The 26,500-nt window shown below is 40.9% G+C and overlaps 1 protein-coding gene across 1 annotated transcript in view; it reads right to left on the reverse strand.

Moving 5' to 3' along the window:
• Positions 1-297: 297 nt before the first annotated feature.
• The window catches only part of plpp4 (phospholipid phosphatase 4), an 87,568-nt gene continuing 61,365 nt past the window's right edge, over positions 298-26,500 (reverse strand). The window contains exons 3-7 of the mRNA XM_079559800.1: positions 25,115-25,205; positions 19,267-19,330; positions 18,760-18,884; positions 5,135-5,305; positions 298-909 (exon numbers count right to left, since the gene is read on the reverse strand). Coding sequence (XP_079415926.1) covers positions 686-909; positions 5,135-5,305; positions 18,760-18,884; positions 19,267-19,330; positions 25,115-25,205 — 675 coding nt within the window. The 3' untranslated portion in view covers positions 298-685. The remainder of the gene's footprint in view (positions 910-5,134; positions 5,306-18,759; positions 18,885-19,266; positions 19,331-25,114; positions 25,206-26,500) is intronic.

The raw sequence follows: 26,500 nt of genomic DNA on the forward strand, positions 1-26,500 counted from the left end.
TGGAGCGCCTCTAGTTAGACGTCTTCAATGCAAAAGATGCGCTAGATGTGTGGTCAGAGGTGTACATGGGTGCGTCCTGGGTGGAGCTCCAGCTGAAATCCTTGAACAGAAAGCGATTATGTGTTAGCTCTTGGTGCTAGTGACTGAAGGCCCCGTGTTGATTATAAATTTAACAAGCACAGCTCAATGTGGTACTGAAATTGCATTCTGTCTGAATACATCAAAAATGATATAACCCCTAAACAAAGAACTTTCATAAATTAGCAAAGTTTTAAACAACACGACAATTGCGAGTCTTTGATAACATTCATTTGTTCTTTGTTTCTCCTATTTGCACAGTAGCTACTGTATCTTTTCATAATCCCCAAAAATTCTCCTAAATTAAACTTGTTTTTCTTTGCCTTCCCCCTCATCCCTCTGTAGTCATGTCCCATATTTGTACAACTGTTACACGTCACATCTAAATATAGACTTTGCTTCAGCGCAAGAGCCAGATATTAAAAAGCAAAAAACAAACATCAACAAAACGTAGCTTCCACCGAGACTTTGCAGTAAAACGGATATAGAGATGAGCCTATCGTCCATGGCACAGTTATACAAAAGTCCACAGTTATTCTTCCGGGACAGGGGGGCTTGGCGGCGACTGCGTGATGGTGTTGAGGTGCGTCTCGGTGGGGGCCCCTAGTCATAAGGGCCCCTCGGTGAGACCCTCCATGGGGAGAGTGGTGGCGTTGTCGGTGGGCTGGGGGTCGTCCCGTGGGTGCAAGGGGGCGTGGGCAGAGGCAGCGGCGACGGCAGTGGCCAGGCTGGCGTAAGGCAGGTGGCAGTCCGTGTGCAGGAAAGGCGGGTAGTGCTGGCGGTAGCAGATGTAGGCAAAGAGGAGTCCTATCACTCCCCCGACAACGGCGTCTGTGGAAATAACATGAGGTGTTAAATTTAGCTCGTGTAGAGGAGGTGAAATAACGTCTGCTTGTTAAATCAAATCATTGCCCCCAGTGTCTGCGTACATTGGTGTATGAATGAGAGTATGAATGGGTGAGTGGATCCTTGCTGTAAAGCGCTTTGAGTGCCTAATGTAGGTGGAAAAGCGCTATATAAGTTGAGACCATTTACCATTTACCATTTACCTGAATTAGGTGGAAACGAGGCTCAGACGTCTCAGAGCAGAGGTTCTTATCTAGTATGTTCTGGACTGCTCTGGTTCGAGCAATGGCTTTGACAATCTGCTCTTAACCCCCTTAATTTATGTTATGTCAATGAAAGACCATGAGCCAAAATATTGATACATTAAGGCAATAATTACATACAGCCTTTAACATTGGTTACTGAGTGAAAGGGTTGTGTGTGTTCGAAGTGCTTGTGACGGCTACATAACGAGTGGGTTGGAGAAAACTGCAGCTGGTACGGGGTGTTCCAGCTCTGCAGTGATGGTCAGTAGCTCCCAAAAGTGATCCCAGGTAGGAACAGCGGTGACAGGTGATGCACAAGAAATGAAGGGAATTGCCAAAGCTCGAGAAGCTGCGAATGAAGAGGAAGTTCAGCTGGTTCTGACAGAAAGGTGCCAGAATATATAGTTCTTCACTTCAGTTTTTGCATAGTATTTTAGACACATGGAGTGTGTTTACAAGGGCTCGAGCTATTATCGGAAGTTTTTAATATTCTGGTTTTGTCTTTGATCATATAAACGTAGTTTCCCAATTATGAAAACCCGAAAATAGAAGTTTCCGGTATTGAGTTTCCCGGATTTTCTGTCTGGGATTTTCAGTAATCGGGATATAACAGCATGTAGACGCTATTTTCCGGCGACGGCTTGTCTGAACAGCTTTTGTTTCTGGAGTCAAGAGGAGACTGATTTAACCATGAAAGAACTAAAATAAGTGGATATTTAAGATGGAGAGAAGCATCGTAATGTGGATTTATGCGAAACTGTCGGCGACTGTTTCAAGGCGGCTGGTTTTCCTCTGGACGCAGAGAGGAGTCGACCACAACACAGAGCCGGATAAAGTTTTTCCTCCACTAACTATCGTGAACTCCATCAGCTCCATTCTCTCACACCAGCCCCGACTTTTACCTTCTCCAAGTGCTCCCTGGTCCGCGCCGGTGATAAAGACAGACCCAGGATGGGTTAAGGTAAGGAATTAACCACAATCTGCCGTCGCTGTAGCTCAGGATGTAGAGGGCGAGCAAAACATTTAGCCTAAAGTGGGCCTTGCAATAAGCCACACATTTATGCTTTGAATATTTTCACTGTATTGTGCTCCAAATGTACAGACAGAACTTTAATACGAAAAGCTGTGTTTCCTTATTTGATCGTGTAAACAAGGGATTTGAGTGACATAAACATCATATCCCCGAAAACTGCCATAATCGGAATTTGACTAATAACCTGGAAATTCAAGTCCTTGTAAACGCACAAATGGCCACCTTAATTTTCACCATGAACAACATTAAACCTGAACTAGTCAAGAACATACAGTGCGTAATTTCAGAAAGGCGTGTTCATGTGTTCACGACAACAACTGCGCATGGAATGAAGACTTGTTGGAGGATTGTGCAGATTCTCGATACAAGGGTGCTTGAGCAGGGGATAAAAGGCAACTATCACACACAGCGATGGCTCTGTCTTGTTCAACAGTCGCCTTCGGAGCCACTGTCTCTTCACTATGTCATCATTGCTGAGTCGTTTCATAAGCACTTTTCCACCTTGAAGTCACGATCTATCACGTACCATCAGGTCCCCATACTGAATATTAAGTCTTATTGCTGGGTATAGATCAGTGTGACAGGGCCAGCTGCAGCACTCACACAGGAAGCAGAGAGGTCCACATTATCAAAGATATCACTTCCTTGATATGGTGTATCTCCTTCTGGATGGAGGAAAAATGTAATGTTCTTGCGAATATAGGACAAACTGATCTGCAGACCTGACTATATTATTATTGTTATCTGTAGAATTAATTTGAATAATTTCTCTACATTATACATTCATGGTTAATAAAGTTGGTGAAGCATGTTACACGAGGTTTATTTTTAAATGGGGAATGGTCTCAACTTATATAGCGTTTTTCCACCTACATTAGGCACTCAAAGCGCTTTACAGCAAGGATCCACTCACCCGTTCACACTCTCATTCATGCACCAGTGTATGAACCCATACTGCCGTCATGTCCTTGGGCAAGACACGTAAATAGAAAATGCTTTCTTCGCTCCTAAAAAATGTCGCAACATTAAGGGCGCCAGGCAAAAACATATAAATCACGAGTGGTTCACCAAAAAGGCAGCATGCGAAAAGAATACGCTCACACTTTTATCTGCAATTTAATGGGGGCATTATGTTTCTTCTTCACCGCAGTGGCTTCCTTCAGCATTTAATAGACTGTGACTTGATGCAAAGCGTGATTTAGGTGACCTCATGCAGACAGTGACGGGAGACCTAGCCTTCCCCGCCTCCGGACATTAAAGTACTTTCTCCAGTGCCAAAGGCTGCCAGGGTTATTTGTATCCATCAAACATGGCTCAGCGGGCTGGCTAATGGCGACACGCAGCTTGTGTTTATACAGGCGCAGATTGAGACCCTCAAGTTTAATGGGCTGCACCAACTTATACTTACAGCCCGCTCGGGAGAAGGATGAGGCTATGAGGCTGCGGATACTACAGGGAATCTAAAGGTGGATCTCAATGCGGTTTGTGACTCCAGATGGTAGACTGCTTCTAATGTAAATAAAAGTGGAGGGCCGAAAAGGTTTAATCTTCAAACCTTTATTATTCAAGGTGAAGTAAACAGCATAAAAAGTATCAATCTTTGTATTTGGGGAAAGCAATATGTAACTTTTAACAGTCATCTTTTGATCATGATAAAGTTGATGTAACTCCAGCTTGTTTCTGATATATATAAATCTTGGATCCTGTTTCCTTGGAACATATGGCTCAGTAAATCTAATTAACACCATATGACGGTGCTGTCATCGAGCGCCACATTATTTCTCACTCCATCTCCCACACAGGCATCTCAGCGCTCAGACCCTCACTCCGCTGCGTCTTATCCAGGCAACTTCAGTCCACGATGCAACAAACGAAAGGATTTTCCAAGTCTTGCAGTTCAGATGCATGCACAAACATTCTGTACTTCACAACATCGTTTGATATATATTTTGGTAGATTTGCTGACCAAGTTATCTTTTATGATAAACGCGATGGAGACTCACTGGAGCTGACACATGCAGTTTGTTTATTTATGATAACAGGGCTAGCTCTCGGTGTCGGCGACCTGGCAGCTGTAAGGCGGCATCGACTGTATTGACCACCCTTTGCCCTTTCAATTTTATTGTTTATTAAATAATTAATCAATACAGTATCTTCTGAGTGTTCTCTCTATTTTGGATGCCTTTTAAGTTGTTTTGCAAAGCTTCTTTCCTGCTACCAAGAGGGAATGTCACTGTTTTGTGCCTCACAAGACTATATACCTATATACTTTTGATGTGCCATGTCCATGTTTACATCGGGTATTTTTAGAATAATATGGCGATTTGCACTAGTATTTATGCACTTCCCAACTACCATGTACCATTGTATGCTCCAACGCAATCTCGTTACTGTTCTTATTTCAATAACAATGACAATACACGTTCTTTTTATTGACAGGAGGGCCAGCTCCGTCCTGGGCTGCCCCCTGGATTCTGTGGAGGAGGTGAGGGACAGGGGGGTATTAGCCAAGCTCACCTCCATGATGGACAACACCTCCCACCCACTACACAGGAGTGACTCACTGACTATAACATTTTTTGTAATAGTCTGTTTACTTACTATTTACTGTTTATACTTTTTGTCCCCTCAAAGTCCCCGGTATTGTATATAAGACACCACTATTTAGTATTCACTATTTAATTGTTTTTTCCTCACATTTCCTGCCTATTTGCACATCTTAGACGAATGTAACAAGAAAATGTATCCATTGTGAGATCAATAAAGGCTATCTTTTCTAATCTTGATAGAACTGAAGGTGCTCCTCATTTACCTATGCAATACACAATGGGAAATAATGAGAACTACGGGAAAGACAAACTCCACTGAAAGCTAACCCAAAATGACGAGTTGCAGATTTCTTACTTAACGTACTGGAACACAGTGGTCTCACCTTGCCAGTGGTGCTTGTAATCACAGGTGCGGGACAGCGCGATCATCATGGCGCTGTAGAGGGGCAGCACCATGGCACAGAGACGCCAACTGCGCCCCCTGCCTTGGTCCGTGAAGCACTGCAGCTTGCCCGCCAGGTAAAACGAAGTGAAGCCCAGGCCCGAAAAGGCAACTGTGAACAGAATTGGAAAAGGATACACATAAACTCCTCACGGACAGAATGTGCTTAGTTACTGCTAAAGATATGTTTTTACCACAATGTACAAGATGGATATGTTGCTCACACTGGAAAGAGGGATCCATCATCGTTCACGTCAGTCATTTCATTGAATTGTTTGAAAAAAGGCTCCAGAGATATACAACATTAGACGGGCAGATGGGAGATTGGCAGCCCGTTCAGATCCTCCCCCGCAATGAGCGATGGAGATTCAGTCTGTTAGTGAAAAACCTGGGCACTGAATCATCTGCTGCGACAGGTGCCTCAGAGCAGAGCCAAATACAAACACAAGCGCCTTGCAGCAGCTCATGTAACTTTTGATCTCTTTCCTTCAAATCCCATCAAAGTGTTTGTTGAATCAATGGGAAATTTTGTTTATGTCAGAGTTTCTGGTCACCGTTTCAGAAAGTTCGAAATGTATCCAGAGTTTGGTTGACAGTGCTGGCTTGCTTGTATATTGGGGACATTCTCAAGGTTTCCAAAGCAAAAATAAACCCGTGCGTTGATTGGGGACTTGCAGGCTCCCCCGATGTCCTTCTTGCTCCCAGTGATCAGAGAGTGCCACTGGAGTAAAATCTTGAAGACTGGATTAGTAGTGCTTTAAACATTTGGTACTAATTAAAGCAATAACTGAAGTCGCATGCCACTTTCTGTGCCACTTCACATCATCGCAGAAAGGGTTCAAATGTGGGTTATAAACTTTCAAAGCGCACATTTTTTTCTTTGCTCAGAAAAGTGAAAGCTTAGATCAATTTATCTTTAAAATATTCTAAATCTACATTAAAATTACCCATTGTGTCACAGTTTATTACAGATAAAACAGTCTTAGTCCAATTGAATTAGAGTTTGTGTGGAGGCTAAGATATGGCCTGGGACAGCCCTATTACTTTCGGTTTACAGTGGGCCAAGCAGCACCTTTCAGCACCGACCAGCGTCCCATTTGTCATCCCGGCGCTAAAACTAGACGGGAATACTAAGGCCGAACCTTTATGGGACAGAGGCAGAAATCCAGCAGATGTCCCGCTGTCAGGGGGTAAGAGCTGGCCCCATTTAAACTGCCCTGCTCTTTTATGCAAATGAGACTGGACGGCAGGTGGAGGCAGCTAATATAGGATTTTATTAAGATAGCGCAGCACAGTGACCCAGCTATTAAAATGCAATCCACAAAACTGACCATTATTTTTTAAGGATAAAGTAATGTTGATGTGACTGTGAAATTTGATAATAAACTGCTTCTTGTATTTTGTGCCAAACGGTAGATACTGCAGTTTTGGTCGCTTTCTGCTTTGGGACACAAGCCATATCATTCAGATTCTAAAATAATTGTAATGATACAGCAGCTGGGTTCAGGTTTGTTTCTCCCTTGTTAGAAATGTGACTGCTGTTGTAGAAATGACTTTTAGGGGGAACTATATTTAACCAGGAAAGTCCCAGTGTGATTCATGACTTCTTCCACAGGTGGTCATGGATTCAAAGCAGGGTTTTAACCACACAGGAGCACCACAAAATTTTGGAGTCAGACCTGAGATCTTTTTGTGAGGCTTGTATCATGGGAGACCGGGGCTATTTGTCACATGGGTTAAAATGTCACATTGATTTTAATAGCTATACCAGAGGGTGCTGTTTGCTGGTACTGATATACAGTATAATATGTGTATTGATATTCTTATTCTCTTCTTATAATCATTTTCTCATTTGGGCTGGACATTGGAATTGTTTTAATGCCTTTTCCCAAACTGGGTTATTTTTGTAATGAGAGCTTTCCTTTTGTTAGGGTCGAAAAGACAGGGATTTTTACCTTTGATTTGAGCCGTTTTAGAGCTAACATGCTAAAGCCATTTGATAGCTTACATTGTTGATAAAGTGGACACTCGGGGTTAGTTGTCACACGGACTGAGGGGTTGGTTGTCACATGGGCATACATTTTATTCTTTTGTGTCTAATATGTCATGATCAATTTATTTTAACATTAGCTTTTGTAGAGGCCACTTGTTACATTTTTGTATATATACACCTCATTATAGTCCAAATTAGTGTGGCATTGCATTGCGACTATTTTTTTTTTTGCCCTTTCATCTCAAAAAGCAAAAAAAGTTACAAAGGTTTATCAAATTTCATGTTAACACCAAAAACTCGGTTAAAAACAATAGTGACAACCAACCCCAAGCCTTGTGACAACCTGCCCAGCACATGGGGCACATTGTCAGTCGATTTACTTGTGTTTGACGGTTTGTAACTATTTATTGCAATATGACAGAAAAAAGGAAGGATTGTCTATTTCAAGTTAAGGGTTCAAGCTTGTATTTAATGGAGGTCTGACTCTTGTGGGATTTTCTGTTGATGAGCAGTGCAGTCTAGAAAAAAAGGTGTGACAAATAGCCCCGGTCTCCCCGACCACTATGCCACAGCGCCATGTGCTGAGCTTGCAATAACCGTACCAAACTTAGAACAGTATAAGGGAATATGCAAACCTTGTTGAAAATGTTTCTTTTTTGTAAAAAAGATTTTGACTGTTGTTTGTCCACATATTATGCAGCATGGGCATTTCTATGACGACACAGTCTCCTGCACGCATGTTGTCCGGGCATTATATTACAGCTGTCCCACTAAGGCCACACAGGATCCATACGTTTCATCCATCCATCTCCCTCCTGTGACTCTTATTCTTTTCCAATCACCAAGGCCTAACACCATTCTTTTTAATAGCTCTCCCATCGCTAAGACCATTACATTTCTCATTTGCAAAGGACAGGGCTAAATTACCCATGAACCACGGGATCGCTCTGCTGATTAAACATCGACATCAGGGAACCCCCTTCTGCAGTGAGGAAAGACTCAAAACACAGTCATGTTTTAGCTTGACAAAACTAAACTTTAACGTTTGGTTTTGTCATATGATACATATATTAACTTGTGCATGAAAATTTCAATGGGTTCCATCAGTTGTTTTTTTTTGCTTTAACTGCGGTGGGCACTTTGAGTCATTCAGTCATGTTGGAGTAATCTTTAACAGCAACTTTTCCTAAAATGTGTGCTTCATTAGTTTTCGCATATGTTGCTCCTCCATTTACCCCTGAGCTCCTCCTGCTGATGTCATACGGGGGCCCACACCAGAGCCAAAACATCCAGCTTCACCACAACAAAACAACAAGCTGCAGTGCAGCCCTTTCTGAATCTAGCAATAATGAATTTAAAACCAACACAGTGAAGGATAGTAAGTATATAGTATGTTTTTGATACAAAATGCCTAACATACAGTGGGAACCAGATGTTTACATACCCTTTAGAAAAAAGACATCTGCATTTTTATTCTCACTGTCTGACATGGAACCAGAATTAACTTTTACTTTTTTTAGGTCTACTAGAATTTTAAAAATATTTCTATTTGCTAAATGCCAGAAGAATGAGAGATATAACTTTTTAGAAATGCCATAATACAGATCAAAAAGATGTCCGATATTCATTCATTTCACATTCACATTCAAGTCAATACTGCACTGTTTCTCTGAGCAGCTGAAAAGGCTTAGTGTCTCTGTAGTAACTTAACCTGACGCCAGACCGCTGTGTGCACTCGAATCATTTCGAACTGCACAGCAGCTTGGGGACCATGGCCGAAATTTTCGCATGGATTTGGGAACCAATCACAGAACGAGGAGGGACGGCAAGATGATGACGAGCTATTCGATATACGGAAGCTTGTAGTTTATTTACGGATAAAAAAAAAAAAAAGTTTCTTTACGGATCAAATATGACAGCAGCAGACGCAACGTTATTTTTTTTATCAAGCTTTAGGCCGTGTTCTAAATAGTTTAGCTTGAAAGTTTACAGCGGGTACGTCATATGTCATCGGATACGATTGGTGATTCTCTCCTACGAGAAAATGAATTGGTGGTCCCCAGACTAAATATCACTTGTGATTTTAGTCTAGCGTTAGCCAGGCTAGTAACTGATTTTCCCTTGACCTCTGCAATCCTATTTTAACTACTAGTGAAGGGGCGGGCACCCACGGGAACTTCCGGAATAAGGTGAATAGAGTCTGAACTTCCTGTGATCGTTATTCAGTGTGAGTAATGGGGGCGTGAGGGTGTTCAAGCAGCGGCTAATGCACGTCAGAGAAAGAGAGTCCCCAGGGACATGTCAGCAGCACCTCTGAGACCTGCAAATGCATTCACTATAGGAGCGGTCAAGAGCAGAGTTGCCTTCAGAGACTACTACTCCTTTCCTATATCGGCTTTTCCTGTGTGTGTGTGTGACCACAGCGAGACACCTGCAGTACCTCCAGGAATACTAATGACTGAAATGATTGTATAGACCCTGTGGACGATTTAAACCTATTTCATGCTATACTGAAGTGTGTAAAGTGGCGGTATGCCAATCTTATTTCCTGTCAACTTTTCTTTCAAGGTGTCACCACAAAACTATTTCCCCTTTGGCTATGAAGTGGTTCACAAATATTGATGCAGCGTTTATGTTAGCTGTGCTACCTGTGGAGATGGGATGATTCACGAAAATTCATCGTTCGATAATTTTTTAGCTTGTGATTTTCAGTTTATATCCTCATGGGTGGCAGCCAACAGAAAACATATTACTTATATTACTTACAAATGGCTGCATATGTTTAGATACGCCTGTACTTGGAGAGATGCACTTGAAAATCAGTAAACAAGCAATGATTGACAGGTTACTGCTTTGGCCTTCATGATGATGATGGCCTTCCCTTAATTAAGAATCCCCTGGCTTGTATTGGGGCAGGATTAAGAGTCATGGTACGTGCATGTTTCTTACGGAGCATAAAATGTATAATGTAGTATCCATCTTGAAGAAACCATGTAATTCCTTATATCTCACGAGATACTGTATGTACAATATAATGAAAGACATGCACTCTCCTGCTACCACAGCCTTATTATGTTGTCCTCTTTTTGCTTGTGATCACTAAATTCCTACATTTTAGGAAATTACAACAAAAAAAGACGAATAAACACTATAAACTTCATGCATTTTCTCAAACAAATGAAATGAAAAGAAAAATGGAGCCGTGCTGAATTTATTGGCGAATGCGAGATGGATCTTAATCTTTGTTAAATTAACCGTAAACTCTGGAGTGCAAGAAAAAAATTAATTACCCAGGCTACTTTATCTTATGTGCCTCTGTGCTGCACGCCTCAGTGCTTTCGCAACTTTTCATTTATTACAGCAAGGTGAAGATCTTTGAACCACAAAGCAAGTTTCATGGAAAACTGCATTAGAGGTTTTTCAGTATCTTTCAACCAAACTTGGTCTGGAATACGACTTCAGAAGTGCCATTCTTTTTGACAAATGTGTTTAATTTCTGCACAAGCGACACCAAAGTTTGATGATCATTTATTTACAACCCATATATTTGCACAAAGCACTGATTCGACAACATGAAGGCAGCGCTAACAGAAATGCTTTGTTTGTCATAAATATTACATGAGATGGGACAGACAGAGTGCGTCGCCCACAAACAGCAAGACAACCCAAACACAATTACACAAGTAAAAGAGCTTTAATTAAACAAGGTATTAACTGCATTATATTAGGCAGCTGCAGTCGAAAGTGGACTAGATTCCCCCAGAGTCCGCACCTGAAGAGGCGACAGATGGAGGACAACAATACAATCAGATAATTTAATGAATCTGTGTCTGTGCATCTGTAGTGGGATGAAATTATTAAATCAATAAAAGAAAAGTGACAGCATGCATGGGGCACAAATAATATTTCCATTTGTTCATTAGAAATAGCCGATGGTGGATCTGGTCTTTGTCATTGATACATACAGGACTGTTGTTTTGTCCCTGTCTCCATGCTTGCCACTAAGATTGCAAACCCTGTAGTTTAAAACTCCACTGACATTGTTCCAAAAACACTTTCATTAGCAAGCACTTTGTTCTTCAATCTTTGTTTAATATGCACACTGAATCTTGTATTAAAAATAAGTCACGAGTCTAATGGAAAATCACTATGTTAAGTTCAAAACATGTGACTCGTGTGACTTGTTTAAATAACTTATCTATAAAGTTTGAGATCATACACAGTTTGGAGTTGTGAAACTAAACATCAGTGGGCCAAAAAGAAAGCCTTTAGGGACTTTCTACTGCCTGGCATTGTACTTTCAAAAAATAACAACAAAAACACTGTCTCAACTATGGCGAGAGAACGTTTTGGCAAAACATACTGTTTTACTCAAAGGGAAAAGGACAAAAACATCATGGATTCGGTTGGTAGAAAATACTGTGTTGATCTATAGTGGCTGGCTACTTGAAAGTTTCCCTATACCCTTGGGCAGTGTAAGTTCAACCCTTTTCTTCTGGGTTCAACATACGCTGCCAACAGGAGCATAATAGACCTCTAGAACTCACTCCATTAGCATTAATACCACCAGTCGAGAGAGAATCTATAATGGCTGCTCGTGTTTCTAAAAAGAGAAAAAGCTCTCTCCTGAGATGGGCAGAGCGGCAACAAGCCCCCATAGTTCTGCAGGGCCTGTCAATCAAAGGAAAAAATAAATCACAGAACAAAAAACAGCTTCATTAAAAATGTCATACCCTACTCAGAGTTGTCAAAGGAGGAAGCAATATTTAGAAAAAAGGAACAAAAAACAATAATAATACAAAACATAATTATAATAGAGATGTGCTTTCCTCACCAACTGGCTGCCATTCACCTCTGTCCCTAAGCCCCTCCTCTTGCTCTCTGTGAAAACAAACCTCCTGCTCTGTGGATGTAGCCTGCGTTCAAGACATCAGTGCTAGTACAGTATCAGTGCGGACAGTAGTGTGGTGTTTTGTAGTGGTGAACCCTCTGCAGATGGTTTTGCCTGTCACTGCTTCCTGTGACAGGAAGCTGCGGACAGTAGTGTGGTGTTTTGTAGTGGTGAACCCTCTGCAGATGGTTTTGCCTGTCACTGCTTCCTGTGACAGGAAGCTGCGGACAGTAGTGTGGTGTTTTGTAGTGGTGAACCCTCTGCAGATGGTTTTGCCTGTCACTGCTTCCTGTGACAGGAAGCTGCGGACAGTAGTGTGGTGTTTTGTAGTGGTGAACCCTCTGCAGATGGTTTTGCCTGTCACTGCTTCCTGTGACAGGAAGCTGCTGCCTGTCACTGCTTCCTGTGACAGGAGCTTGGGATGAATTGGAAGAGCATTGTATAAGTAAAGCTCTTAAGATTCAAAGAGTACTCAAACATGCATTAATGGCTCAAAACACAACTTCAAGTTTTATTTTGTTGAAGCTATAACATCGAAACACGGTAAAAAGCTCTAAAGATTTAGCATTTTATCAGAGCATGTTCTGCCTCATTAGAAAGGCTCCAGCAAATTAGGCTTTAATCTTGTCTTTATGGATACAGTGCCATAAGCCTCTAATAGCTCTCATTGTGCATTCTATATGCATTCAACGTCCATTTTATCTTCAATATTCGGGATTTGAATAGCGGACAACATGGCAACAGGTCATCTGGTGTGAATATACAGTATGCTGTATATATAACTATTGAAGGACCTCAGTGTGACTGGTAGGGATAGATAATGTACAGTATTCTATAAGTAAAAGTTTTTGCTCCAAAAGTCTGAAGCATCGGTAAAAAACTTTTCCTGCAGAATTTTCTCTTAAGCTTGAAATGAATGACAGGCCATGGCTAAAATTAATAGGTTTTTCTCCTGTCAGACTTGAAATATTGGTCCAAAAGCGGTGGATCCAACAGGTGTGGGGGGTGTTTAAGTTTGTGCCAACACCATGCGGAGTGGCAGAGCAAGGCGTCTGTCAGGACTAAAGCATGTTTTGAAGTTTGAGCCAGCGAACCACAACTCACTATCCCCCAGCCTATAATGAGGGCCCCTGCAGACTGCAATCACTCAACACTGTGTCTTGGCGCTCATTTAAAAACCCTAAAGCAGAAATTATGTGTGGATTGTGCCACTCAAACTCCTCTCTGCTCAATTCTCGCTGCCACATTTTGACCTGCGACCTCCGCAAAAGCCTCCGAGACGAGATTCAGCCCGAAGGCAGACCTCAATGCATATTAACCAATCCAAAAAAAAAAAGGCACTCCGGCGCATTGTGTCGTTAGCATACGTCTCGCACATTATTATCCACGAGTAATTGGTGTGCACTGTCACAGACTGCCTCTTAACCCCTAAACAGACACAAGTGGGAGAGAGCGGAGAAGAGGAAGGTCTAGTTTGCATAAGTACAATAGTCAAAGGAGACAAATACTGATGGACATTTGGCGTCACGTTTTTGAATGCATGTGGAGAACTTTAAAGACTTAGCCATTAAGGTTTAAAGGAGTCATTACATCACACATGACATCAGTACAGTGGAAATCTTTCTTCTTCCATTTGCATTATTAGTGTAAAATTGAGACCTTACACGTTTACTTTTTGTCTTCCTACTTTCCTCAAAGAGACTCATCTGCATGGGTTCAGTTGTTGACAAAGAAAGCAGATGGCTGGGCGTTCTGTGTGCCGATAATAATTCCCTAATATTTGCATCACTGTGGTGAAGCAAATAAAGAGTCGGAGAGCGAACTCAGATTTTTCCCTGTTTCTCATTGCCTGATAATTGATCAAACTTGATGGTCTAATATTCGCAGTGCTGGGTCTGAGTAAGGCAAGAAGTATTGCTATAGGCATCACCACTGCTTTGTTTGTGCTTTTGTTTTTGGAGCCTGCCTTATCCAATTTTGATAACTGTGTAACTTACGGCGCGAATAACAGAAATGTAATCACGTCACACCTGAGCCACCTTGAAATGGGGTTTTATGTTGAGAGCTTTTGAAAACATTCTTCACACACCTGGTGCATCATCATTTTGAAGGATACTTTAGGGTAGTGCTATGCAAATTTTTTCAAGTGGTAGAGTCTTTTTCATTTCCCCCCTAGCTCTACTAATGTCATAGTCTATCATTATTTTGTCCTTGCCTAACCCTGTTATAGTTATATCAAATATAGTTTAGGCCAATATCCTCAACTTACTAACAACATCGTTTTTTCTATTCTATAACCTCGACTCACTGAAGCGTATAAGAAGTTACTTGTAGCTAATTACTGACGCACAGGATGTAAATACTTCACCAGCTAACATTAGTTCAACACATAATAAGTATTAAAATGGCTCTAAAAGGCGGCACAGTGGTACAGTGATTAGCACTTGTGGTTCACAGCTATCCCACGGCCAGAAGGGGCCTTTCTGTGTGGAGTCTGTATATTCTCTCTGTACCTGCGTAGATTTCCTCCGGGTACTCTGGTTTCCCCTGGCACTAAAAACATGTACAATAGGCCAGTATGACTGTAGTGTGTGAGTGAGTGCTTGGTGGTGGACGGTGGGGGCGATGACGCAGATTGGCGTCAGTCTACCCCAAAGTGTGGCTGCTACAGTGCGGCGCTTTGAGAAACTTGGTTCCACAGTAAGTAAGTAATTAAGTAAGTAAGAGCTTTATTTGTCATTGTACATCCGTACATCAAAATTGTGTTCAGGTGTTAGTCCTGAGCCGCTGCAACTTGGAGGTAGGGGAAACCGTAGCACCCGGAGGAAACCTGGCTGGCTACCTTCACAGTGCACCCCCTCTTGGGTTTGTCCCTGTTTCAAAGCGTGGTGTCCTGCACTGGTCATCTCTTGACACAACAGGCTTTAAAGCACACTGCTAATGTAAGCCATCATCATCATCATCATCATCATCATCCAATCTGAAAGATGCACAAAATTACAGTCATTTTAATTGACTTTAAAAAAAAAATTCATGTTAGCCTTAAGCATCAAGACAAGAAAGCCTTCTTTTATAAAGACAGACATCTCCTGTTGCAAGGTCAAGTATTTAAAGTATACAGTACATTGTTCCTGACAAGTAGTAAGTGGTTTTAAAACATGATTATTTGACACTATTTTCATGTGTGTGGTACTTAAAAAGTTGAGAATTCACATCTCCAGGAAACCAAAGCAACTGCTGTTTTTTCTTCTAACATTGGCATCTTCTACTCTCTAACATTGAGAATCCATCTCAAGCCTCTCTGTCAAGCATCCAACCCGCTCCTTTCCTTCTTTCCTCCTTGGCCTTGTTCGTGTTGTAAAAGCTCCTTTGCATACAACTCCAACAAGTCTCGTCTTGGAGAAAAGGGAGAGCTACACTAAATTGGATTTCTTCTGCTCTCTCGAAAAGCCGACATATGGGCCCTCTCTGACACGCGCTTTTCTCAATCACTCTTGCACAACAACATAAGGCCATTAGACCACCGTAATCTATTCAGGTGCAGCAAATAACACCGCAATGTCTTAAAGCTCCTCAGGGGCTTAATACAGGTGTCTAAGAGGCAGGAAGTGTGAAAGTTTGTTATTGTACCAGATAATCTGTAGTAGAGTGTGAAATTATAACATGGTCATGCATGTGATGTGTTTGAATCAGGAAATTAGGCAATGCACAAACAAAATAGGGTTCAGTGTCATAGATTTAAGGTAGTTTTTTTTCTGCTACAAAGGTAAAGCAGTTCACCATCACATCATGCATCTAAAGAGGTTACAGGAAGTTGAATCAAAATGACTAAGAGGACAAGATGACCATTTTCAAAAGATTTCCAAGGACGATGTAAACTCTATCATCCAGGTGGTTAGATCAGTTTTGTAAAAATTGAAAAGAAACAACTAGACTTACATTTGCAAAGACGCCAACGTTCTGATCTCCAATGCTACACAAAACTTTCTTTCTGTGACACTAAGGGAAAAGTTTTATGGAGAAACAGTGCATTAGCCCACACGACGTCAAACAAGATAAAAACTTTTCTTTACGCAGGCCACCCAAGGCCAGTGAAGCGAGCCGACTGAGTCATCATGCTGGAAGACTATATTGAATGCTTTGCCCAACAGTGTTTCATGACAACACCAACAAAGAAGATCTTGAACTGGTTTGGATGGATCTTAAACCATTCTGAATCACAGGACTTTCGGCAGATCAGTGCAGATGGTGTAAAGTCACAGCAGCCAACTAAATGAGAGGCCGTGAGCAGGGAGCTGTGACGCCTCAAAGCATCAAGTAAAGACAATACAATCCATTTAGCTATGTTTTACTACTTTTGAGAAAAATATCCATACATTTTCCCTCCTAAGTATTTGTTTATTATTTCTTTTAAAGTAATGGACCAATTAAAATCATAACATCAAAGTTTAGTGATTGAGTTTAGTTGACCGTGTTGATGGGCAATTATCACCGCCTCATTTAACAGCGCATGAGTCATGACTACTATTTATGCATGTTCAATTTGTCTGCATCTGTTTGTATGTTTTCCTTTTAGGGTGTTCCAAATGATCTTGTCATCATTTATCACGACGAGATTATAAAACTCACAATAATAACAACAGTAGTTTGCATTTTACTGCAGTTGGCCAGTTCTAGGTTCAGTAACACTTTGTGCCCAAAGAATGAAATCCGGTGACGACCTAAACATCCTGACTGGCTGGTTATTCCACCAATAGATTACTTCTTCCCTGATGGCACGGGAATACTCCAAGACGACAATGCCAGGATTCATTGTGCTCGCTTGGTGAACGAGCGGTGGTGAAAGTGATGGATTGGCCACCACAGAGTCCAGATCCAAACCCCATTGAGAATGTTTGGGATGTGCTGGAGAAGGCTTTGCGCAGTGGTCACACTCTCTCATCATCAATACATAAAGATCTTGAACTTTTCACATTGCAGAAGCTAAAGGCAGGCCAACACAATATGTGTGTGACCTTCTTTTTGGTGACATTTCTCTGGTCAGGGATTGTAATTCACACAAGGTTTGACATTAATAAGTTTCACCCATAGACATAATAATTAATAGACTCCGTCTCCTCACTCCTCCCCATTTACCATAATGACCACGTTTGAGGGGAAATCATGGCAGATTTACAGACTCCTCCTCCCCTGCTCCGACTGAGCATGTTCCTAAAAAGGGCATGGGCGGGATCTTCACTGTAGACTCGGCCCTAGCGGGGCACATAGTTCAGTCGTAACCATGCCCGCGCTGTTAGCTCTAATGCTAACGGCCTGTCAATGAAAGTCCAACCCTCATTAGTATACAAAATTTCCAAAACAGCGTTGCGGTCATAAAGCAGTGCAACCCGCGCCCATTGGTTTTCGAGTAATACCAGCGCCCTGCATCTGTCTGAATTTTTGACAAAATCTTCAAATCAGATGATTAGATGAAAACATCAAATTTAAAGAGTTCCTACCATAATACATTTAGAATGTTAGGCTTTATTGTTTTGACAAAACAGTCTTGAAGGTCTTTACTTTGCACCCAGGCACAGTTTCGCAGCCGTTCCCTCACAACAGTTAGCATTCGCCGGACCAAACATAAACACGTGAATTATTTAACACAGCATCATGAGGAAACAGCCTGACACGCAATATGTGGACGTCAGTGCTCTCCACGGGCGAACGTGACAGCAGCGTAAATTACACCGTGTGCTTGATTTCACCACCGGTACGTCCCAAAAGTTAATTAAATATACCTAACCTAATCAACAAAAAGCGATAAGTAATTGACTACCTGCCATGGGAATGTAAGCGAACAGAAACAGGCTCTAATTACCTTTGAGGAAAAGCAAATCGAGTCGCAGGAATTGTATTAGTTTCTTAGATGTTGATCAAGACTGAAGCTGAACTGTTATACTACACCTTGAGAGTAAATACACTTTGTTGTGGCTTATGATTTTCAACAAACTAAAAATAAAAGTATACATGGGGTATTATATTCAGTGTGTGTGTATTTGAAGGGCAATTGGATGAATGTACGGACAGGATCACTCGCACATGCCTTATGTTATAGCTTTTCCATTTCCAAAAAAGGGAGCTTTAAAATTGTTAGTTGTGGTTCAAACCTATCCCAAACTTTTTGATGGATTAGTTTATGAGCAAGTTTCACCATCAGGGAGCAGAACCACACTGCAGTGTTTATAACTTCAACAAGATAATAGTTGTTAACTACCGGTAGTTAGGTTTATGAAGATATTTACTCAAATGTCTGTGAACGCATTAATGCAAGCAGGCAAAATTGATTCCACTCTACTATGAGTACATAATAAGCCCCTTTAAGTAAAAATTAGTTTCAAGACAATTATACATCTTTGTAAACAATCATTTTGGCTCATTAAATGTGGTTAATATACAACCAGACCACATTCTTAATCCAGGTCATTCACCACGGGCAATTTCTGTGTTCAAACTGAGAGAATAAGATAGACTACCAGGATACACAATCTATACACAGAGGGACTGCATTATTCAGATTGTGAGTAAACTGTCTCACAACAAAGAATAGAATCTACAAACTACAGTTTCCCCAATCCCAAATTATTAACATGCAGTGAGTGTATTGAGTTACTTTCTATTGTTAGGAGTTGTGTGAACTCACATGAGGAGTGGCTGCTGGGGAAGCTCTTGCGCCCCTCAGACACTAGCTCTGGTTCTCCGGTGCAAAGCATCTTGGGATTGACCTGTCCGTCGGGGAAACAGCGCTGGAAGTAGTCTGGTCTGGGTCTGGGGAAACACAGAGACATGTTTTCATTTCACTGCTTACATTGATATTTCAAGTATTTGTTTTGTAACTGAGTCATGTTCCCCTTGCTCATAGAAAGCATGGAAGCGTCTTTAGCTGTTGTATCTGAGCCTGTTCCTACAGATGTGCACATCGACCGCCGCTTCTCCTTTTTATTTCTATGCCCTTAATTGCTTTTGATGGGAGGTAAACTTTCAACATCAAAGTGCTGTCAATGCAAAAGGGTCTTATATTGATGTAGACACTTTTAGGACTATTTACCTAAAATGTCAATGCAAAGATATTTTGAAAGAGACTTTAACAGCATTATGTGATAGCAAAGTGCTGTACATGAGTAAATAATTCATATCAGATGAGTCATACCTGCCAACAATCAGTTTTATCGTATTTGTGAAGACTCCATTGAGAGCAAGGGCCAAGGACACCGCTGTAAAGACAGAAAAGAGATATTAAAGTTCATTTGAAATCCTTTGCTTGCATAAAAGGATCGTTATGTAAATGAAATCATTTACTTACATCTATCTGAATGTGTGCAAATAAGACATAATAAGGCTAAGGCATAATAGAAGTGAAATGGCGAAACTCTCAAGTTGAGTTAGGTGAAAAGAAAAGCTGATCCTAAACCTAAAATGTGTTAATAGAGTCTTAAGTGTAAAATGACACTTCTTGTTCAGTGCATTCTTAAACTGTTTGAAAAGAAAGAAAACAATGTTTAGATGATTATAAAGTACTGCTGCATCACCAGGGAAAACTTGGAAGGCTTTCTCAAATGTTGTTTTTCCTTTCTTGGTCAGCCTTAATAGTGCTGTGTATTCATATTAGGGGCTCCTGAGTCCATCCTGGCATTAAACCTGCTGCTTTGATGAAGAGCGTCTTACAGAGCTGTCAATTACTGAGACATACCACGGGTGCACCTGCTCACACAGCACAGGAATCAGACCTGGCACAGTTCTCTCTCCAAACCACTCCTCCGTGTTTGGGGTCTGAGCTGCTCATCACCAACGCCCCCACACACTCGGCCCGATCCTGATTAGTAATTGGTCTGAAGCACAATGTCGCACACTTAAAGGCCTAATGACTAATCAAGCCTTTCCGATGTGCAGACCTCACGTACGGCTCGACGAAGTGCAGGGCGCCTCTTGATTGGCTCGTTTGTCTAAATATTTGCACCATTGATGAAGAGACCTTTGCACAAGTGACTTATTCTGGCCGGACACAGTTTGTAGACAAGGGGGAATTGATTGGGTGCATGACTTCTCAGTCCAACAGGGATTTCCATCGTAGCAATGGTTATTGAAGATGTTTTGCAACTCACACAAAAAGCTTCAGCAGATCTACATTTCTTCCAGTTTTCCAGTTTTCCATTATGTGGGGAGGTGTTAAGCCGGCCCTTTGTTCCACCCTGCTATAATACTGTATATCCTTTGTTTAGATTTACTTACAAAAATGTTAATATAATATGTACAACTAAATTAAACAAGTGAAAGGGTACAGAGGCAAAAGAGAAAGAGGCAATGGACACAGAGCAATACATTATTATTAAAACAATAGCAGGGGGTTTACATGTAGGTTCAATTCAATTTAAAGCAGAACAAAGTAACTCATGCCCCTAGAGGCCATAAGCGCCACTGCAGGTGTTGTAGAGAGTTATGTTTGTTTTATTCAATATTTGTCCGTGAGAGTAAATACTACGCTGACAGAAAAGACAAAGGGAGCCCAATTACACATAAAGTGGCGTTAGCCCGCAGTTAGCTTTACCCGTTAGCCTGTTAGCTTCTTCCATTTCATTAGTGTGTATTGAGGCCTCCGACCTGCAGGCAGCGAAGTTGCAATTGTGGTTTTCTGGCCAGAGACACCAGGGGAGATGAAAGACCCCCCAATCATTCCATTAACACTTGTATTACCCCCAGAGGGACTCCAGAAAGGATTTATTAAGATAAACAAGCTACTTAGTTCTTCTTTAAGTACATTAAATTATTCAATTACGTTGTTATTGGTATTTGTCTCCAAAAAACAGTATCATTTTGGCCATATTTTGTCATTATAGACTTAAATTTAGTTATTGTCTGTTAGAGAGAAGTATTGTTTTGAGCAGAACTGTCAAACTATTTTAGTCTACGGAAAAGGCTGCAAATATAGCAGTGAAACGGGATGTTAATGAAATTATTTGTTGTATAAATGTTTTATGATATTGAGTTGGGGGTGGGCGCTCATGAGCTTCTTGCTTCGGCCCACTGCTTTTGAGCAAAATGTATGCTCAAATAAATAAATAAAATACAAATAAAATATATACAGTATTTACAATTGTTACGGCTTTCTTATTAAATTATCAGCAGCGGCGATATGAACTGGCAACACTGAATATCACATACCATGTTACAGTGGAACAAACACTCATCACCTTTTAAAACATTTGCTACGAAGAATAGTGAGTCGTTTCCCTTTTTTCTTTATGTTATAGAAAATTGAAAAGGTTTTAGATGTTATTGCCACTTTTGTTTGATGATGTTGACTAAAGGCAGGATTTGCCAAGTTTTATTTAATTTTTTAATGTTGATATTTCTTTTAACACTAGCTTCTATGTTTGAAACTGTTAAACGTTGATACTAACTGCTCATGTTTTCTAACGCTTCAATGTTGCTTGGTTAGCTGCGTAAACTATTTTGTTTTGCCTAATATTTCTCATTCGCATTAAGTTTATGTGCTACCATTCTTTTACAAAACAGTTAATAATTTCTCGAGTGAAGCTGCCATGATGAGGAGTCCGTCTGTCACACGACTACTCTTGAAGCCTTTAGCGTCGAGTATTTTTTCTGCTCGTCTGAACTCACACACATCAGACAATACCGCCACAGCGTCCCCCCATTCTGACTGATTGTTTTCATGCTCTGTAAACAAAATCAAACAATCACTGGTGGCACAGCTCCCAGCGCCGACAGTGGAAAATCTCATCTAAAGTTCAAAACACTGCTAGATAATAGAGCTGCAAAAGTTTGGGCAAATACAAGTCCTGATTTAAAGATGATCACACACCAGGAAAGACTGCAATTAGCACATGTCAGTTTTACGGATCTGATTGTCACTCACAATCTGTGATTTGATACCAGGATGTCAGTACATGTGACAGCTCTTCACAAGGAAAACCAAAATTCATTCATTATGTTTCTGTAAGGCTAAGCTCGCCGGTATCTTGGAGTTTTTCATCGTAGCAAACGTTTTTCAAAAGTACTCATCTGATCTGGGTTGCTGTGAATACATATCCACCTTATTGAGTAATTTCAATGGGTTTAAAAGTATAAGTCAGAGTTTAAATGCACCAATGCTGTACCAACAAAGCTAAAATGACTTTACCGTGTCAAATCAAGGCACTATTTAACACTATTTAAACTTCCCTAACACTTATAGTTTACCTCCGGAGTGTCAAATGTAGTTTTTTCTCTTTGCTGCTGACTTTCATCTCGGCTTATAACAGGCCTGTAATGAATGGTAGGATATTGAGGGCTTCCCCTATGGTAACGCTTTATATTAAGGTGTGCTTGTTAAGTATTAATAAGGCACTAATAAGCGTTAATATTATGCTTGTAAAGTATCCACACTGCTTATCATACTCTTATCGGTTAGCATACTAATAGGCCATTAATAATACATTTATCCATAGCCAACCCTAAACCTAACCCTAACCTTAAAGGAACAGGCCACCATTTTTCCATACTGAGATATGTTCTTACCTGAGCTTAGACGAGTTGATGTGTACTTGTCTGGTCTTAGTGTGTGCGCTCAGTCACGCACAACGACCAAAGATGTTGTTGGGATTTAGCCTCTCCCAGCATATTCCAATGGCTCCAAACGGGGGTGAAGTTGGAAGCTACCAAACTCTTCCACAGGCACGCACAAAAGACCAGACAGGTACGTATCAACTCGTCTAAGCTCAGGTAAGAACATATCACAGTATGGAAGAACTCTATGCCCTCAGTCATGCAAAAAGACCAAAGATGTTGTTAGCTTTTGGCCTCTCCCAGTATATTCCTATGGCTCCAAACAGGGTGAAGTTAGAAGCGACCAAACTCTTCCACGGGCACGCACAAACACCAGACAGGTACGTATCAACTCGTCTAAGCTCAGGTAAGAACATATCTCAGAATGGAATCCTTTAACCCACACCCTAACCCTAAAATGATCACTAATGCTTATTAATACTTAATGAGCTCACCTTAATCTAAAGCGATACCGACTTTTTTTGGGGGCCATTTTCTCAAGTTCCAACTTGATTTGTCATGACGCGGAACACCATTGCATCTTATTATGGCATGTAAATATTATTCTCTAACAGTTTGAGAATTTGAACTTTTAGCCGGTTTGTGCATGGCCGCGTTAAAACCATAATCTCACTTCACCGAATATAAACAAGCTCACACTCTTAGCCCTCGGGGACAGCTTTGAACTCTGTTTTTGCACTAGTTTTTCTTTCATCTGGAGTGATTATTGGGAGGCAGTAACATGGGCGCAGGTAGTTCACTCAAAGTGCAATTTGCGCACTGAGCAAATTCACTTTCATCACATCTTTACATCATTTTGCTCGTTCAAACCGTGATCACACAGAAAACTTGTTGGAATAATGACCACACTTTTCCTCTCTGTTGCTCTGAATGATGTTGTTTTGCCGAACACCGATAAAGCTCCCTCAGAAGTGCTGCTCCGTGTGCGATAATGGTCCTCCACTCCTGTAATCTCGATGCGCCCGGATTCATCTCACTATGTGTCTCTTTAATTGGGTCTGCCCTCTTTCCTAATGTTTGTGATGCTGCACTGGATCCGCAGGACATTTAACCAAGCAATGAGCCAACAGTATGAAACCGGCTGTATACTGTACGCTTCAACTCGAGCAACAAGCGAGACTGTACTTATAGCTGCAAAGCCAACCATGTGAAAGAAGCCATAATGTTAGCCATAATGTTAAGATAAAGGTGGGCTTCATTGCATCTGAACAAACATTAGTTTTCTTCCTGTACCAGGATCTTTAGCCCAGATGTTGTTTGACGTACTTAGCTGGAAGATCAAGTTGATGGGAGGAAAGATGAAGGAAACAAACAAGCTAGTACACGCTTATTGGACCAGAAAGCTCCCAAGGCATAAGCGCAAAACATTTTCCCATTTTGTTTGGTTTGTTTTTAGACCATATTCTCCCGGTAGACAGTGCTTCAACCCCATTTCCTTTTCTCAAGAAAGAAAGTAGAGGGGAAAATTTGAAGGGTTCACCTGAGATTTGAGATGAGTGTCTGTCATTTACAAATAAGAAAAATAATCCTCGGCTTGTGTTGTAAGAAGCAGTGAGCGATGAATTTGCCTATTTTGTTTTGATTGCAATTCTTCCTGACAATATTGTGATGGTGATTAGACTAGTCATTTATGTTTTAGAATCAAGATTCAGTTTGCAATCCATATTAAACATTTCTGAAGATTTATCATTCATTTGGTTTGCAGCTTTTCGTTTTCCAAGCACCTGTACTGTCTCTATGCAGTCTCTATGCAAATCATGGAGAAATTCCAATTAGACACAGATCTTGTTGACCAGAACACCCATTGATTTGCCTAATGATCTGTCAAAGGCCTCAATGACCAGCAGGGCCTGCAGTGTAGAGTGACCGTGTAATGTAGACCTTTCTCTTTAAAAGCCTGTCTCAAAGTCAGATTCTTTTCTGCCTGAAAAAGTCAGGAATAGATGGGGATAAAACTGGACTTTAGATCTGCAGTCCAAGGCAATTACTGGTGAGTGGTCTGAGCTGATCCACCAACTCCAGACTGCAGCTTAGAGGTTATGAAAAAGTAGTGCATGGAATTTAATTGCGGCTTTTCCAATAACATTAAAAGAATGTGAGGGGGTGGTTATAATAAAAGTGGCATTTTTGAATTTGATAGATTGCATCATTAAGTAGCCATGTGTTAACCTGTTTTAGCCACAAATGCTGAATGTGCTTGTTGAAATGGTGTTGTGTCCTTTTTTCTTCCACTTTGAAGGAAATACTCTCACATACAGCACATTTGAGGAGCTACTTGATACCAGGAGACGGACCTCCCGAGTTGGAAACAATAAATGTATTTAATCTAAACTGCGTTTGTTTTCTGATTATGTTGTTCTTTGATTTCAGCTCCCGCCCCGTCCCTCCCAGTTTCCACTTTTAATTAAAAAAAAAAGTCATTCATGGTTCTGTACCTAAACACGCCTCTTTGATCTCCGTCTTGTCTGTCCTCTGGATTATCTTCACCACGAATATGACAGCCAGCGGAGTGAGGAAGGAAATGGCCTGGAACGAAACCAAGACACAACAAAATGAGATGTTATTACAGCCACATTAGAGAAACAGCACTTTTGAGGTTAATTGTTAATGACTTGTGCCTCTGGGAATGACATGATCCCATCTATTATTTAAAAGACCATTTAAACAAGGCAAACAGACTTTTCGTTGTAGACATCTGAAGACAATCTGACCCTATTTAATCATGGATTTAGGTTTCGCCTCACAAATTATTCAAACCTTTGGAATAATTATGGTTGATCTAATTTAACGCCTCAGCACCTAAAAACAAAGGTTTCAATTTCATCTTTGTAAAAAGGATTACCCTGGAGAGCACTCTGTTATGGTGGGTCTGTACCAATCATAAACTCATTTTGTTTTTCAATCCATTTGTGCATCTCAATGACAAAAACACAGCCTATGCAAGTCTCTAAGTTTGAAGATCTGTAATAGGGCGACATTTTGTGTCCTTGTGCCAAAGTTCGACACACACCTTGCTCGTAAATACAAGTGTGATTGGTACCTCAGTCCATTTGATATAAAAAACATTCCCCCCCAAAGTCTGACCTTCAAACCATGAGCACAATTAAAATGTAGATGGAAAAGTGCCATATATGGACTATAGACCATTTATGACTCTCATGGGCATGTAACGTATCACTGGATAGAAAAAAAAATCATGTGATTTAAAACAGCATGTACATCATAAGCATTTTCAAATAATTACTTGACTTGACCCTTGACCTATTGTCCAAAGCATAATGATTCCCTGCAATGATAACATTTGATCCACACATGTTTTAGGTCCACACGGTCTCTCATAAATGTATGCCTTTGTATTTTAAAAATCAGTAATATAAGAAAACTGCACAGTTTTTAGCTTTACCTTGTTCTTGAGTTCCAATGCATGTAAAGCTCGATGTGGAGTGAGGGATGAAGACTCGTGTACTGCTAAATAGTTCACCAGTTCAATCCTGGAATCTGCCAATTATGAGCTGTGTGAATAAAGCCTGCATATCCCTGAATTGTCTGATGAAATGGAGCTGGTGAATCTAAATTGCTTGGAGTGAGAGACAGTGAAAAGCGGATTGTACAGTATGTAAGTCTCTGAGTCAGCCCTGGGGCAATTGTCAGTTACAGTATCTCACCGTCAGCCAAATGAACTTGGGTTATTGCAAAATGGTTGGCTCCATGTCTGAATGTAAATTTGGTTCTTGTGTGATGTGCTGCTCTTTTGGTTGTTATGAGTCTGGAACACATAAGCCGGGGGCAATCAAACTTTTTTATATCATGAACCTCTTACC

Source organism: Gobius niger (assembly GCF_951799975.1).
Source record: "Gobius niger genome assembly, chromosome: 7".
In the NCBI taxonomy this organism is placed as follows: Eukaryota; Metazoa; Chordata; class Actinopteri; order Gobiiformes; family Gobiidae; genus Gobius; species Gobius niger.